This window comes from Pseudonaja textilis, chromosome 3, assembly GCF_049901715.1.
Source record: "Pseudonaja textilis isolate UNSWEBS1 chromosome 3, rPseTex1.2, whole genome shotgun sequence".
Taxonomy (NCBI): Eukaryota; Metazoa; Chordata; class Lepidosauria; order Squamata; family Elapidae; genus Pseudonaja; species Pseudonaja textilis.
Window position 1 is genome coordinate 83958986 of NC_141992.1, and position 16468 is coordinate 83975453.

The 16468-nt window shown below is 37.3% G+C and overlaps 1 protein-coding gene across 3 annotated transcripts in view; it reads right to left on the minus strand.

The window, feature by feature from the left end:
• COL11A1 (collagen type XI alpha 1 chain) overlaps positions 1 to 16468 on the minus strand; it is a 269505-nt gene that overhangs the window by 167376 nt on the left and 85661 nt on the right. Inside the window, exons 6-10 of one of the 3 annotated variants that reach the window (XM_087930268.1) lie at positions 8846 to 8980; positions 8412 to 8561; positions 8108 to 8212; positions 5558 to 5812; positions 3703 to 3765 (exon numbers count right to left, since the gene is read on the minus strand). In XM_087930268.1, the coding sequence (XP_087786394.1) occupies positions 3703 to 3765; positions 5558 to 5812; positions 8108 to 8212; positions 8412 to 8561; positions 8846 to 8980 (708 nt within the window). The remainder of the gene's footprint in view (positions 1 to 3702; positions 3766 to 5557; positions 5813 to 8107; positions 8213 to 8411; positions 8562 to 8845; positions 8981 to 16468) is intronic. The other 2 variants (XM_087930269.1, XM_087930270.1) reach the window with 2 other exon arrangements.

The window sequence follows — 16468 nt, forward strand, 5'->3', positions numbered from 1 at the left end:
GCAAGGAAAACATGAGGGTCATTGAACAGAGTTACAGGTATCCAATTCCTGAGATATATAGGTCTCTGTTAACCTTTTCTACCTTATGGTGATTCCATATCAAGCCTTTAGTGTCTAAATCTACAACCATTAAAGAGATTTATTCACCACTGAAAGCTTCAATCTATTTCAGTATTTCCAAAGTTATCATTGAATTCCCTGCCAATATTGCACATGTTATATTTTTTCATACCTCTCTGCTACTCTCTATTCCCACAATAGCAATTGATTTGGTGCCAATTTTATGTTCTTAAGTAGAGATTATTTTTCTATTAAGAGCAGTCTTTCTCAGTTTAGCTTATTCCAGGTGAAGTGCAACTTCAATGCCCCCAAATTCCCAACAAATCTAGGCATGTTGAATGAGAAGTCTGGGATTTGTTGCCCTAAATGGACTAAAATGAAAAATGATTTGGGACTCTGATTTAAATGATTCTAGCCAACTTCCAACATTACAGAACACTCTAAGGCAAAGTCAGAATTATCTACATTCTCTGAGGATATGGTTCAAAGAGTAAACACAGGTGAGACATCATAATTGCAGAGCTTTCATAACTGACCTCTTGAGTAATCCTATGCAATCTGAATTACATGGTGATTAAAAGATCTCTCTAATCCTACTTCATGGAGTGGTTTCTAAATGTCTTGTTTCCTTTTGTTTTTTTTTAAAAAGACCCTAAAATGAAATTAGTTCTCGGTGTAGATAAAAATGTCCATGAAAATCATCACCATGTTAAATTCAACCTTTGTTACAAACCTGCCAGTAGCCTCACGTGCTCCATATATTTTTTATTATATGGTTCCCAAGAAATATTATAAACTCTTGTGTTTTTGACCAGCGGAAACTAATTGCTTATTTTAACAGGGCAATGATATCAAAGGAAGAGACACAGCCAAATTTTGCAGCTTATTCTGGGGAGATATTTAGAGTTTTATATGCAGTATGAGCCACTAACTGAAACAAAAGCTAAGCACCATATTTTCATCTTTATTTTAGAAGAAATACCCCCCCCCAAAACAAAAATCACCATTGTGAATTGGCAATTTGTCACTGGTTTTCAGTGGTGTGATGTTGTGGTTACAAACAGGTTAGATTAAAGCTAGGACCAAAGCCCACTTGTTGCCCTGCCTCAATGAATGGAGGATCCAAACTTTTGATGAACTACTTTAGAAAGATATGATTTTTGCATAATTCTGGGGAAAGGAAATCTTTTTATATAAAAAAACAAGAGTCACAGAATGAAACCTACAATTATCATGACAAGCTTTATTTGTATATACTAGGTAGTTCTTAAATCTTTCACTACAGCAACACACTAGCAAATACAATATAAATATCAAAGGAAAAACACTTTATTCATATTTGATCTTTATTCCAAATAGAAACCTAATCAAATATGTTGGTTTTGCTTCTTAAAATAAATATATCTAGCAGTTCCGTCATAAGCACTGCTTTTCAACACAAATGTTATAGAACTTAAGTAAAAACCAGATGCCTTTTTGCTTTAGTAATACTTTATGATGTTTCAGAAGCTCTTCATAATTTTATTGGTTTATTAAGATGGTATTTGCACTGTTTCCTCAGCCTATTAGAGAAGGATCTAGCACAGGGCTGGAGAAACAGTGGCCCTTTTATGATTTGTGATTTAAACTGCCAGAATTTCTGAGTCAGTCATGCTCAGTCATGCTGGCTCGGAATTCTGGGAGTTGAAGTCCACTAGTCACAAAGCCTACATTGTTCCTCACCCCTGATCTTGCATGTGCCACAGAAGATGGTTTAACAGTAACCTGGGGAGACGGACATTCATTGGAGTATTTTTTTAAAAACCAAAGTTTCTCTATTGTTGATGTGAATTCAATTTTGGATGATATATTTTATAGTCTGCCATCATCTAGGCTAGCAGCAATATCTTATTACTATGCTCCTGCTAAAGGAGATAGTGAAAATAACTATTGCCAGAAGCGGTAATTTTGACAAGAGATGGAAAGAGACATTTTAAAATTGAGAAACAGCGGCAAATTGGAAGAAAACTCTCACAGATCAGAAAAGTACAGCATTTACGATCCACTCTCATCAAATTCATTCCCACCAAAAGATGATGCAGAATAATGATCAAGGCCCTCGGCTGATGCTTCCTGCTTTTCCCAGACTTATCTTTGAACAGGTAGTAGAAAAATAAACAGCTGAGACATCTGCCAAATCTTGGAAGCATGAAATGCCCACTTATGGAAAAGTGCGTGGGGTGGGGGGGGGAATGTAGCCTACAAGTGGGCTTCACAAATTTTAGCAACAGGTTCTCTGCCCAGTTGCTGGGTGGGCATGGTCATTGTGGGCCTGTCCTAGTCAGCCTCCTGCACCACAGCGGGGTGTGTGTGTGTTTTTGCCCTTCCCAGGCTCCAGAGGATTTCCTCGAGCTTCCAGGAGGGTGAAAACGGCCTCCCCGGGCTCTGGAGGCTCTCTGAAAACCAGAAATGGGCCCATTTCTGACCTTCCCAAACTTCTGGGATGACCGTTTTTTTACTCTCCCTGAGCCTCTGCACATGCCCTGCGCTTACTACATCCAAAACGGGCCACCTGGAGACTCCTGTGAGAGACGGAGTGGGATTTTGGGTTTCTCTGAACTACACAGAATCTTAGCTAGGGGCTCTCTTGACTCCCTGCAAACCCCCAGCAACCCACTCCTGCCTACAAGGCTGCCTAGGTGAAGTGGCATTCTTAAACATGCCTTAAATAATGCAGTAATGGAGGTCCAAGCCTTAAAGACAAATCCACTGATTCAAAATCTGATGTCAATCAGGCAGTTGAGACTCTAGAAAAAGTACAGAGAAGAGCAACCAGGATGATTAGGGGACTGGAGGCTAAAACATACAATGAACAATTGCAGGAACTGGGCTTGGCTAGTCTAGCGAAGAGAAGGACCAGGGGAGACATGATAGCAGTCTTCCAATATTTGAGGGGCTGCCACAGAGAGGAAGGGGTCAAGCTCTTTTCTAAAGTGCCTGTAGGCCAGACAAGGAATAATGGATGGAAACTGAACAAGGAGAGATTTAACCTGGAAATAAGGAGAAACTTTCTGACCAGATGAACACAATACAGAACTGATGATGGCAGATGAGATTCTGCTGAAATGTTGCTACAACTTTAAAAGCACAACTACAATGACGTGGGAAAATACCCGAGCAAAGCTGATAGATATATCTATATCTATATCTATATCTATATCTATATCTATATCTATATCTATATCTATATCTATATCTATATCTATATCTATATCTATCTATCTATCTATCTATCTATCTATCTATCTATCTATCTATCTATGTAATTCAGCTTTGCTCGGGTATTAAATATAAATATAAATATAACTGTGATGAAGTAACACGTTGTACTAAAACTGAGAAGGAGCTATAAATGGTTTCTATGTCTAAATTTAATAATACATTAAAAATTGAAATACTGTTGTATTAACATTTTATGGATATACCTTTAGTTTTTACAAATGTTGCTCATTTATTCATTATTCTATATTTTTTCTGACTTTATTAACACTGCTATATTTTAACTGCATTTCCTATGTTCTAGTTGTTATACGTGCCTGTATATTTATATAATATATATAATTTTATTATCATTTTATATAATATTTATAATAGCATACTCACTGGTTCAATGACAGCTGCTTCTCCTTTCTGTCCTTTTTCTCCATATACCTGATGGCCATTCACCTACCGAAGCAATGCACAAATACATAAGGGCATGGGTAATAACAACAACAACAGGTCCTTAGAAAAGGCTCGAGGAGTAGTCAAAAATGCCAAATTCAGTCTGATCATCTGGCTGACAGTGCAAAGAACCGTAATATTTAATAAGACTTAAATACCTTGTCTCTGAGAACATTCTGAGAGTCTTAGAATTTATTGGTTTTTCCTTAGATCTTCACAAAATTGAAAACCAAAGCATGCCATGAACGTGAACACTTTGATCTGTTCTTAATTTGTGAGTTCCTAAATTCCATGGGAGATTAATATGCTGCTTTATATCAATATAAGCTTCTATCCTGCCTTAACTGCACTGACAGAAACTCAATCCTATCTGGAGTTGCCTGGGACAGAACTTTGAATAGCTGCATATAAAGTGTGTGATTTACTATTGATCAACAAAGTAGTCCCCCATATTAACAAACGGATAAACAAAATAGCTTAGCAGAATCCATCCAAACTAACAGCTCTGATATAAACATCCACTGAATGCACTACCTTTCTATGTAGTATCTGTTTGCTTACTTCCTGCACATTAATATTAACAGTGGAGGTGCAGTCTGTACAACAAAGGTCTCATGATAATGTTTTCTCCTTTAAAAAGAATCCTGAAAACCACTTTTCTAAGAGGTAAATCCATGATTTTCAGTCTGTGACTAGCAACATTTTTTGTTCTATAGATTCCAAAATGTTTGTGGCAGGCTGGGTTTTTTTTTTGGGCTGTGGGGTGTGCACAGGCTTCAGTTTATTTACTGAAGTAGTTGTGGGAATTAAGCAGTCATAAACACAAATGGTTTGTAAATACAAACTGTATATTCAGCCATTTGTGCATGAGGGAGCAGAAATCCACTTATTTACAGTCTTGCTTACTTACAAGCAGCCCTCACCTGATAGGCACAATTGAGCCCAACATTTCCATTGACCAGCAAGGCAGTTGTTAAGTGAATTGCGCTCTATTTTATGACCTTTTTTGTTACAACAGTTAAGCAAATCATCGCAGTTGTTAAGTGACTCATGCAGTCGTTAAGCGAATCTGGCTTCCCAAACAACTTTTTTTGTGGGAAGCCAGCTGGGAAGGTTATAAATGGTGATCACAAGACAACAAAACATGTGAAGTGGATGAAGAACTCCCAAATTCACAATTCTATGTTCATACTAGGTTATTTTTTTTGAAAATTGATTTTTTAACCATGTCATTTTTATGGAAGTATATACACAGGTAGACCTCGCTTAACAAGCACTTATGTCATGACCGTTCAAAATTACAACAGATCCAAAAATGTTACTTACAATCCATCCTTGAAGTTATGTTTGTCATGCTTGAAAACTGGCTCACATTAACAAACGGTTGCAATGTCCTGTGGTAATGTGACCACAATTTGCAACAGTTTTTGCTGGTGTTTTGGCAAATATCACCAGTTGGAGAATGGAGATTCATTTAACACCTCATGGCTTCCTTAACAACCACATAATTCTCATCATAACTCATCATAACTGTGGGGACTGCCTTGAGATTGTCATAAAAATAGTGAAATCAAGTCAGGACTCATGATATCCCACCCAATGACTGCAATGCCTTATGACCAAAATCCTGACCTCAATTATGGTTGTTAAGTGAGGACTACCTGTAAATATTCTCTTTCCATTTTCCATCTCTAATTAAATGATAGGAAATATTTTTATCATAAAAAGGACACCCATATAAAACTGCTAGCCATTAAAGCATCTTTGATTACTACCTCAGGTGTATCCAACTTACGGTTGTTTCTGTGATATCAGTCTCTGCTGGAACTCCAGGCCCAAACTCCTCATTAGTAGAACTGGTTGGCTTCTTTTCATAGTCTTTATATTCATAAAAATCATATTCGCCTAAATCTCCATCTACCACAACTTCAGCTTCGCTGTGGTCTACTCCTCTGTTTCCATAATCTGTTTCCTCATTATTTTTAGTCTTTGAATTATAATCCTCTCCCGTTACGTATTCTTCAGTAAATATTTCTTCAACAGGAAGTTGCTATTCATATAAGCAGTTGAGGTTTGGAGGAATAGGATGAATATGTGGATTATAGTTAGTAAAGCAATGTAAGCATTTTGCAGATTTTAATATAATGGTTTGCAAACTAAAACAACATCTTTTAACTTATTTCTGAAAAACTCAGAAACCAGTTTTTCAGAGTTATTAAAAGAATGCTCCAAAATACATAGTTATCTACAATGAAATTAGTTTTTTTGAAGATTGATACTTTATCATTTATGCATATATTAAATGAAATCCTGTGTAGACTGTGTAGATTGATGTAGTTAGATTATTTAGTGACAAATTCTCACTAGTCCAATTTTTTAAATTGAGTTTTTCAGGTATGCCATTCCTAAGACATAACTACAGTAGTGTCTCTCTGTGTGTTTATTTACCAGAATTACTTCTAAGTTTTTATGCTTGGCTTCACACATATTAATGTCAGTAACAGTATTCAAAATATGTACCAAGCTATAATGAGATATTGACTAATGCTACGTAACTGTCATATTTTTATGTCCTAAAATGACTTGCCAAGTGTTTTAAAGGTTTCTCTGAAGAAAATAGGGTAGAGTTGATCCAGAAGACAGGATAATAAATGATGAACTTAAATTACAAGGAAGTAGATTTTAGCTGGCGGCAAGGGGAAAAAATGTAATGGTAAGAATTATCCAAAATGGAGTAGACTGCTCTAAGATGCAGATGCCCCTTCTTCATTAGAGGTGAATAGAAGGGAAGTTGCAGTAATGGATTCCCATACTAGAAGGACTTGGACTAGATAATCTGCAGGACCCTGTCCAATCTACATTAAGATTTTTTTTAAAAAAAATCCATGCGCACTTAAAGCAGAACAGATGAAAGCTAAGTCTTTTTATCTGAATGCACCATTTTGCAAAATGTTAAGCTTATCCAAGTTCAATTTTATATCCTTAATAAAGAAAACATTGTTCAACATTGATTGAGCATAAAAAGCCACTATCGCGGAAGTTATCAACTCTGAAAGTTCTGATTGAGAGCTGTGTGAAACCAAGCATTAAACTGTTAAGCACTAGCATTAGTTAAATAGCATTTTCCTCAATATGCAGAGAAGTTAGCTTTAGAATAAGACCAATCAAGCCCCACAATAAATGTATCTGCTTTAGCAGAATCCAAAAACTTTAGAAATTATTGCTTAAAATCTCTTTTTTTCCCCACAGCAGGGCAATATTTATGAACCACAGTATCCACATTCATAAATATTAGCTGATTACAGACATTCAGAAATGAGCAGATATCAGCCATAGAAAGTTTAAGGCTAATTTTCAATAAAGCTTTTGATTCATAGCCTAAAGCAAGATACATTTAGAAATCAGTGCATATTTTTCAAATGCAGCTGAATTGTAAATTCTGGAGGTATAGAAACAAATATTCCTAACCAGGAAATAAGAACTGTACTTGACAAAAGTTATGTGTATAGGTGCCCTGACTGAACTAGGAACCATTTGAGTAAAGCAGAAGACATCCAGATGCTTATCTTCATGGTGTTGTGCATCTAGATTTCATAGTTACACCTACTTCATTTTCACTCAGTATTTGGTATAAATGAGACTGTAATATAAATGTGAATAAATTGACTCTCACTACGTTTTTTTCTCTCTCTTAAGTAGGAGTCTCAATTGGAGCACATCTTGTCTATAATGACTACTGGAAAAAAAATTCCACCTAATACTTACTTTCATGCCACTGAAATCAAAACTGTGGGCAATGTCTTACATCATGCTTAAAAATCCTCGAGTTTTGCTTGGCTATTATTGAATGTCTTCTTGACATTCAAAAACGTATGCAATTGCACTCCTACAGAAAATAGGAATCTCTTGAAGTCATTTCTCAGGTAGACTGAATGTGACTATGAAATACCACAAAACTGGATCTCTGGTGTACAACACACATAACTTTAGTCTTTAACTGTTCTCTTAAATGACATTATTTTATTTATTTATTAGATTTCTTTTTACCCTGCCTTTATTGCTTCGTGGGTTACTCAAGGAGGCAAACATATATAATCCTCCTTCCTAGTCCTATTTTCCCCACAAGCATGTGAGGTGGGTTGGGCTAAGAAAGAATGACTGGCCCAAAGGAGCTTTCATGCCTAAGGCAAGTTTAGAATTCACAGTCTCCTGGTTACTGGATCGGTGCCTTAACCACTACACCAAACTGGTTTTCTGGTTAGCTGATAATGACATGGTAATTTTTTTTTAACTGATGAAAATCTTTGAAATAGCCATGTCTTTATATTTCTCTCTTCTTCATTACCTCATTTCGTCTAGTGGTCTGAGTAGGAATCGCAGTCTGGTAAGCTTCAGTTCCATAGTCAACTTCAGCCACATTGTACTCATGATATTCATCAACAACATTGGCCTAATGCAAAAGGAAAAAAGTACAAAGTTAACAGGCAAGGGAAAAAGGCAAACACTTAAGGAGAAATTCTGTTTAGCTAGTTTAAAATATTAGCCAGGGGTGTTTTCATCTACAAAGGGTAGAGATACTGGTTGTCATCATCAGAGATCTTCCAAACTCAGTCTAGGAGAGATCTTGATTTTTTCTGAGCTACTTTTACCCCTATTTTGCCTTTGGCTGCAGCTCGAGAGCTTTTCTTCTTCTTGGATGGCAGTGTTTCAGATTTTTTGAGTTTGAGCTTTTGGGGATTGTTGTTTGAGCTAGAGATCCCTGTCTTCTTCTTCTTCTTCTTTGGGGCTTTGTTCTTTTTCTGAAAAAGGGGGTGAAAGATGGAATGGGAGAACATAAACAAACAACAGGGGGAGAACAGTAAGACATGAAAGACATCAGGACAAGCAAAGGATGACAAATAACGATTTCCTGTCAATTGCCCTGGCTGCCCCTGTTGAATTAAAATGAGCTTTCATGGGCAAAACAGGAAAGGAAAGCAGAGAGAATGAGCTTGATCAACAATAAGACACCACGTGGACAAACCATCAGACAGACAGGACGGACTGACGGACATCAGACAAGATATACACCACGTGCTGTTACCTCAGTGTATGCTACAGTCTCGTCGTATAGTGGGGGTCCCTCTGTTACAGTTTCAAGGTCTTTATAATCTTTATAATCTTTATAATCTGGATCCCCATAGTCATAGTCATATTCGATTAAATCTTCAGTTCCATACTAAATTGCGAAAGGAAAAAATACCAGGCATTGGTGGATTAGTGGCAGGAAGCTCTATTAGCAGTCCTGGGAAGCTCTTTCTTTTGCTTCCCTTTTATAGTTGGAAATAAAAGTTGAACAATTAAGGTATCAGATACAGAGTAGGATTTCTTTTTCAGAAGGAAATGATTTTAAAAATATTTTTTGCTTTACACATTGAATAAAAAAGGGCAATGTGATCTTTTTTTCTTTGCTAAAACATGATTCACAATTACGGAATGGGACAATTCGCTGCGGCCAATTTGCCATGGCCAACTCACCATGGCACAACATGCCATGGGACAAATCAATAATTAAATTTAATTATTTAAAATATTTTAATTTTTGTCATTCACATTTCATTTTGCCCCTCCTTTGGCATCCTTTAATGATTCTATTCCACCATTTCTTCCTCTTATATTAGTGTAACTCTTATCTGTGGCCATTTGCCCTGTGGCGAGTTGTCCATGGCGAGTTTTCCCATAGCGAGTTGACTGTGGCAAGTTGGCCCTGGAGAGTTGGGTGCAGCAAGTTGGCTGCAGTGAGATGTCCTAGACCCGTACATGGAGTTCCTTTATATTAAATGTATGGAAAAGCTTATCATAAGCTTTTGTGTTGCTTAATGTTATTATTAAGCTGAGAAATTCTCCTAACTAGTCATGTATCCTATTAGCACAGTATCCTACTAAGTGCCATAAAATAAGGATTAATAAATGTAATCCTCAGTTACAAACACAGTACTAAAACTTTTACCATCTGAATAGTCTCCCATATTTAGCAATATATTTAATTCAGAACACCAGCTTCTAGAAGCATTAATAGCATTTCAACAGGGATTTTGGAAATGGTAAAGTTATATGATGCCTTTAAGTCAGTGTTGACTCCTAGATGCTGCCTGGACTTATTTGTTGTACTGAAATTTTCTTGGGAAGATTTCGGAAGTGTCTTGCTGTTGCCTTCTTCCTAAAGCTAAGAGAGAATGATTGGCCCAGGGTCACTCAGCTGGCTATGTTCCTAAAGTGGAACTAGAACTCTTAATGGCAATAGCACTTAGACTTATATACCACTTTATAGCCCTCTCTAAGCATTTTACAGAGTCAGCATATTGCCCCCAACAATTTGGGTCCTCATTTTACCCACCTCGGTAGGGTGGAAGTCTGAGTCAACCTTGAGCCTGATGGGATTTGAATTGCCAAATTGTAGGCAGCTGGCTGCAGAAGTAGCTTGCAGTACTACACTCTAACCACTGCGCCACAGAGGCTCCTAATATCCCAGTTGCCTTAAGCACTACACCAAACTGGTGCTATTATTATATGGAGAGCCAGTTGGGGTTAAAGCACCAGGCTGGAAACTGGGAGACTGCTGAGTTCCACCTTAGGCGTGAAACCAACTGACTGTCAACGGGCCAGTCACTTTCTCTTAGCTCTAGAAAGCAAAGAATGGCAAGCCACTTCTGAAATCTTGCCAAAAAAAGCTGTAGGGACTTCTCCAGGCAGTCTGGTGATGTCAACACTGACTCAAAACAGCCGCCCCCCCACTCCCAAAGATTGCACATGAAGAAATACAGAATAATGCCATTTTTCTGGCATTAGGGTTTGTCCCTTTTATTCTGACCTCCATGTGTAACTGAGAAAGTTCTAAAGTGATACTATAACCATATCGTGCTAAGTTGAGCGATTCAGAATGCCATGATATTAAAATTCAGAGAATAAACCATTACTACTCTGAGTAACAAAGGGAGACAATATGACAGCAGATGTGAACTGCACATAATTCAAAGATACAGCAAAAAGGCAAAACATGGAAAAAATAATCTTAGTCTCACATGGAATGAATCCATATTTTTCATCCCAGTTATTTAGACTCCTATTGCTCTCAAAGTTTGATCTAAAGATCCTATACACAAAATGTGGACTCCAGCCAAGTAACGTTATTGAAATTAACAGACAATAACAGGAGAAAGGGTTCTTTTCCCTTGATAGAGTAGAAGTACCTATTATGCTTCAAGCCATTACAAGATGTTTGCAATAATGTCGACATTTTAATGTTGACATTAATGTTGACATTTTACACCTCCCTCCAAACTCATTTACCTACAAAAATTATCTGAAGATGAAATGTATTGCTTTGGTGTAATTTCAGAAGATACAATGTTTTGCAAAGGAAAACTAGCACATTTAAAAAGAAATTATGATTATCTTCTAGGAATTCAGTAACTTGTTGTAATACACATTTGTCACATACTAGCAAACAAGAAAATAATTTATTTTTCCAAATTTTAAAGAAGTTTAAACAAAGGTACAGCTGCTTGAAAAGAGACGTTGACTTTAATAAACTGAGTCTTTAAACCAACTGTACCTTTTGGAAAACCAACAAATGAAAGTAATCAACCCCAAATAAATTCAGAAAGGAAATAGTAAGACATAGTTTTAGAAGTTTCAAAATCCAATGAAAAATTACAAAAAGATATTCTTAAACCCTGTATATTTTTTCTGAATTTGATCTCCCTCCATCTTAGCTGAGTTTCTGAAAGCTGTACTGACAGACAACTAAGCAATGGTGACCACAAAGGAATGTAACACCTCAGTGTCTTTCTTCTTTGGCTAGACACCCAAGAAAGGAATGAAAACCTGTCACTAACAAAAACTTCATTAAATTCAGTATAATTATTTTATAAAGCAGGTAAAGAAGGAAAAAGAAATGGAGAATGTCTTAATGACTAGCTTGACATATTCTAGGATACCCAGTTGAATTACACAAGTTTTTAACTAATCAACTCAGTTTTGAACCAGACTAGATGAAAGTTATGTGTGTTTAAATTCCCAGCCCTTGTATAAACTTTTGGAAATGAACACATAAGAGGTGGCATGTCTTTAAGACAAGGCTGAAATCCTTGTCTAATCCAACCAAACAACCTTCTTCAAAATATCTCCCTTAGCTAAGGCAACTCGCTAAATATTTCAGACTAACCTAAGAAGGTTTTTTTAAAGTTAATAATAGGACCATCAACCCACATATAGCCAACTAGTCATGAAGAAAGCTGTACTTCAATAGCAGACGATCCCTAGGGAACATAAATTTTATCTGGCCAAAAAAAAATATTAGTTATGTTTCTATGACAGCTACACAGGAATCTTAATATATATTTTTTATTTTGTCTTGCCTAGAATTTCATTTTAAAAAACGGGGATGTCTTGCCCAGGATGGAGGTTATAAATTATAATCTATAAATTATAAAAATTATAAATTACAAACCAAGGGCTTTATTTATCACTGAGCTACTGTACAATAAGAGTTATTATTTCTTTCTAGCACTCAGATGAGCAATTAGTCAGCATTTTTAAAAGGACTACCTAAGTTTATTATTATTTCTATTAACAATGAGAGGATTTGTCTGATTGCAAAATTAGCATCTGTTCTAGACTGTGCCAATTTGGGGGTTAATAAAATGGCTACAGACAGGTTAGAAGCAGTTCTGTGGGGACCATGAAACAAATGGCAACATTGACTGAATAAAATAAAACAGTGCCAAATATGCTGATTAAAAACACGCACACACAAAAGTCACAGTAAGTAAATTGATATTCATTTTAAGGCTTGTCAGAGACACATTTTGAAAAGCTATTCATTCATAAGAGCCAAGAAGATACATTAACCCCAAGAAAGGATATTTAGAAGGCAGAACTGCAGCACAATCAACTGAAAAATATTTATGCTGTTTAATATTTCAACAAAGTATCACTTTAAAAAAAGACATGTTTATTCATTATATTCACTACATAGTTCTATAAGGACTTTGTGAAATGTAGCGTACCTTTCCTTCTGTCTCATGTTTTTTTCCTAAATTTATGAGTTGTCACTGATAATTTTTTATAAGAGAGCCAAGAATTCAGTGAATTAGTATGCTCTAATAAGTGTACATTTTCCCTCTCACTTGTCAATGCCCCTAAAGACTGTAGACAGATTGTTTTGTTACTTAGATACACAATCCAACAACCTGCTAATTTGGAACAAATGTTACTGCATTTGGATGACCTAGGCATTATAGAAATCTTCTTGATATAATATCAACCATAGTTAAATAGCTTTTCTTCCCGAGACACCTTTTGGACTAAATAGTTCATCATTTTACATCTCCCATGGCACCATGGGTCTGTTCCAATTAATACAACTTAATTTAAGAATGAAACATTATGGCAATGGATTCCTGCCTCATGTTTAACATGTTGTAATGTATACATGTATCATTTGAACATATGAAATGACCTTCTACAGAATCAAATTATAAGTCCAGATAATTAGCATAATATCATCGCCTTGGACTGCAAGTAGGATCTTTACATTTTTTTAAAATTGATGATTAGTCATTCACAGGCAAATAAAGAATCTGTCACTGAGCAAAATCCCTTGGCTCATGCTTGAAATCTATTGACATCATTTTCTGAATTCATTTTGTGTGGTGCTGGCAATCATATTTCAGAATAAAATAAGCCTTCTGTTTTCTTACTTAATTATGCTCAAGTTGTATTAACAGGGTTAGAGAACACTTATTATATTTATTGGTTCAATTTTAAGCCTCGGATTTCAGCAAGCATCTTCTTTCTCAACATAGACCTCCCAATGGTCTAAATAGCTGATGGAGATGAAACGGTCTGCTTAGCTTGATAAGCCAAGAGCATCAAAGTATACTTCTTTCAGATGGAGACATATAGAACATAAAATAATAGAATTGGAAGGGACCTCAGAGGTCTTCTAGTCCAACCTCCTGTTCAAGCAGGAGGCCCTACATTATTTCAGACAAATGGTAGTCCAATCTCTTTTTGAAAACCTTCAGTGATAGAGCACCCTCAACTTCTGAAGGCAAGTTATTCCATTGGTTAATTGCTATCACCGTTAGGAAATTTCTCCTTAGTTCTAAGTTGCTTCTCTCCTTGGTTAGTTTTGGTCCACTGTTTCTTATCTTGCTTTTTGGTACTTTGGAAAATAGTTTGACTCCTTCATCTTTCTAGGAGCACCTCAAATATTGGAACAATGCCATCATGTCCCCTGTAGTCCTTCTTTTCAGACTAGATACAGCCAATTCCTGTATCTATTTTTCCCTAATCATTTGTGTTGCTTTTCTTCCAAATAAATATAAGTATGTAAGTGTGTGTGTGTGTGTGTGTGTGTGTGTGTGTGTGTGTATTTGTTTGTTTTCATAGATTTTCATGGGTACAGGTATGTAGATCTAGGTGTGTTCAGGTCTTTTCCCATGTAAGATTAAGACTTTTTGGTGACGTTTCAGCAAGGTCCCACTCGCCATCCTCAAGCTGGTGCTTTTGGCTTCGTGCCAGTGCAATCAGTGTGTGATCGGAGCTGCCGTCTCTCTATAAATACTGGTGGCAGGGGCTGGTGTGCTGGGCTGGTTGGCTGCGCTGCTGCCTCTTGATTGGTTGATGGAGTTGATGTTGGTATAATGGGCTGTGTGATGGCCTTGTGAGTTTGGTTGTGGACATATCCTGGATCTTGTGCTGTAATCTCCTGGGTCGTTTGTTTTGAAGTGATCTTTTTTCCATTAGCCTCTCATGTTTTAACAGCTTGGGTAATGGGTTGTGTGATGGGCTTGCAAGTTCTTTTGTTGTGGTATCCTGGGTCCTGCATTGTAATCTCCTGGGTTGTTTGTGTTTTGATCTCTTTTCCATTAGCCTCCTGTGTTGTAACGGTTTGGGTAATGGGTTGTGTGATGACCTTGTGAGATTTATTGCTGTGGTATCCTTGGTCTTGTGCTGTGATATCCTGGGTCATTTGCTGTTTTGCAACTTCTTGAGTTCTTGTGGTATAATTTCCTGAGTTTTCTGATGTGATATCCTGAGTGGGTGGCTGTGATGTAGCATTCTGGGTTTTAGTCTGGCTTTGAGTTTGGGGTCTGGGTCTGTGATCTTGGCATGTGTCAGCTTGTTTGGTTTTGGGGCCGGGGTGTGTGACAGCTGGCAATATATATATATATATATATATATATATATATATATATATATATATATATATATATATATATATATATATATATATATATGTTCTGAGGTTCTCATGGGTATTTATATGTAGATCTTTGGTTGTTCGGGTTTTCTCCGCGTAAGATTTGAAGTATCTAGGCAACGTTTCGATGAAGTCTCATTCATCATCTTCAGGCTTCTGTCTCCAGCTTGTGCTTCTCAGAGTAATGGAGATTGCAGCTGCTTCCTCCTTTTAACTGCCAGTGGGGTGGAACTTGATTGGGTGGGGGCTTGGCTGTGTTCTGATTGGGTGGGGGTGTTCTCATTGGTAGGGGTTTGGCTGTGTTCTGATTGGTTGGGGGGCTGTTCTGATTGGTTGGAGGCGTGTTCTGTTCAGGAGGGGGCTTGGTTGTGCTCAGGTTAGTTTTAGTTGCTGGGGGATTTGAGCTGGAGAGTTGTGATCTTGCTGTTTGGCTTCTAGTTGTGGTCCTGCTGCATCTTCATAGTGGGTGTTGGTTTGCTTCATGTATGGCTCAGAGGGTTTGAAGTGGGTAGTGATGCAGCTGCAGTGCAGCTTCTGGTCCATGGTCGCTTCTCATTTTCTGAATGGGTGGGAGTCTGTTTTCTACATGGAAGTGTGGTGGTGGCATCTTGTGTGGCTCTCATGGGTGTGGGTCCAGTGTCATTCTTCATGTTAGGTACTCATTTGTTCATGAGGGCGGGTTTCCAAATGGCTGGAAGGCGGGAGGTGTCATCTCGTTTGTTCATGCTGTGTGGGCGTTTTTCTATCTCTATGGCTTCTCTGATTATTCTGCTGTTGAAGTGTTCGGTTTTGGCGATAGTTCTGGTATTTTTAAATCAATTTCATGTCCTGTGGCTTTGAGGTGTTGGACCAGGAAGAGGTCGTTTCTTCTTTTTGATTGAGTTCTTATGTTCTTCAATGCTATTCTTCTGTTAGTTTGTCCAATGTATGTGTTAGGCAGGCTGTGCAGGGATTTCGATACTCCTTGGTTTTCTAATTGATTTTGTCTTTGGGGTTTCTTAGGATGGTGGATATTTTTTGTTTGTGCAGAATGCTGTTTTGATGTTGTGTTTTGGAGGATCTTGCTAATTTTGTCTGTAGTGCCTTTTATATATGGGAGGAGGGCTTTTCCGTTTTCTTGTTCTCTGTCTTGGATTTTGGTTGGGGCTTCTTTTTGGATTAGGTGGGTAATCTTCTTTCTTTGGAATCCATTGGCTGTGAGTACGTTGGTGAGAGTGTGTAGTTCGGTTTTTTGGTGTTGTTCATCGGCTAAGCATTTTGTTCTGGAGATGAGTGTCTTGGCTACGGAATTGATCTGTGCTGGGTGGTGGTGTGAGAGTGCATGTAGATAGCGGTTAGTATGTGTTTTCTTCTGGTAGATGGTGTGTCCTAGGGAGCCATCGGATCTTTTGTATACTAAGACATCTAGGAAGGGAAGTTGATTGTTAGCTTCTGTTTCCATGGTGAATTGTATTT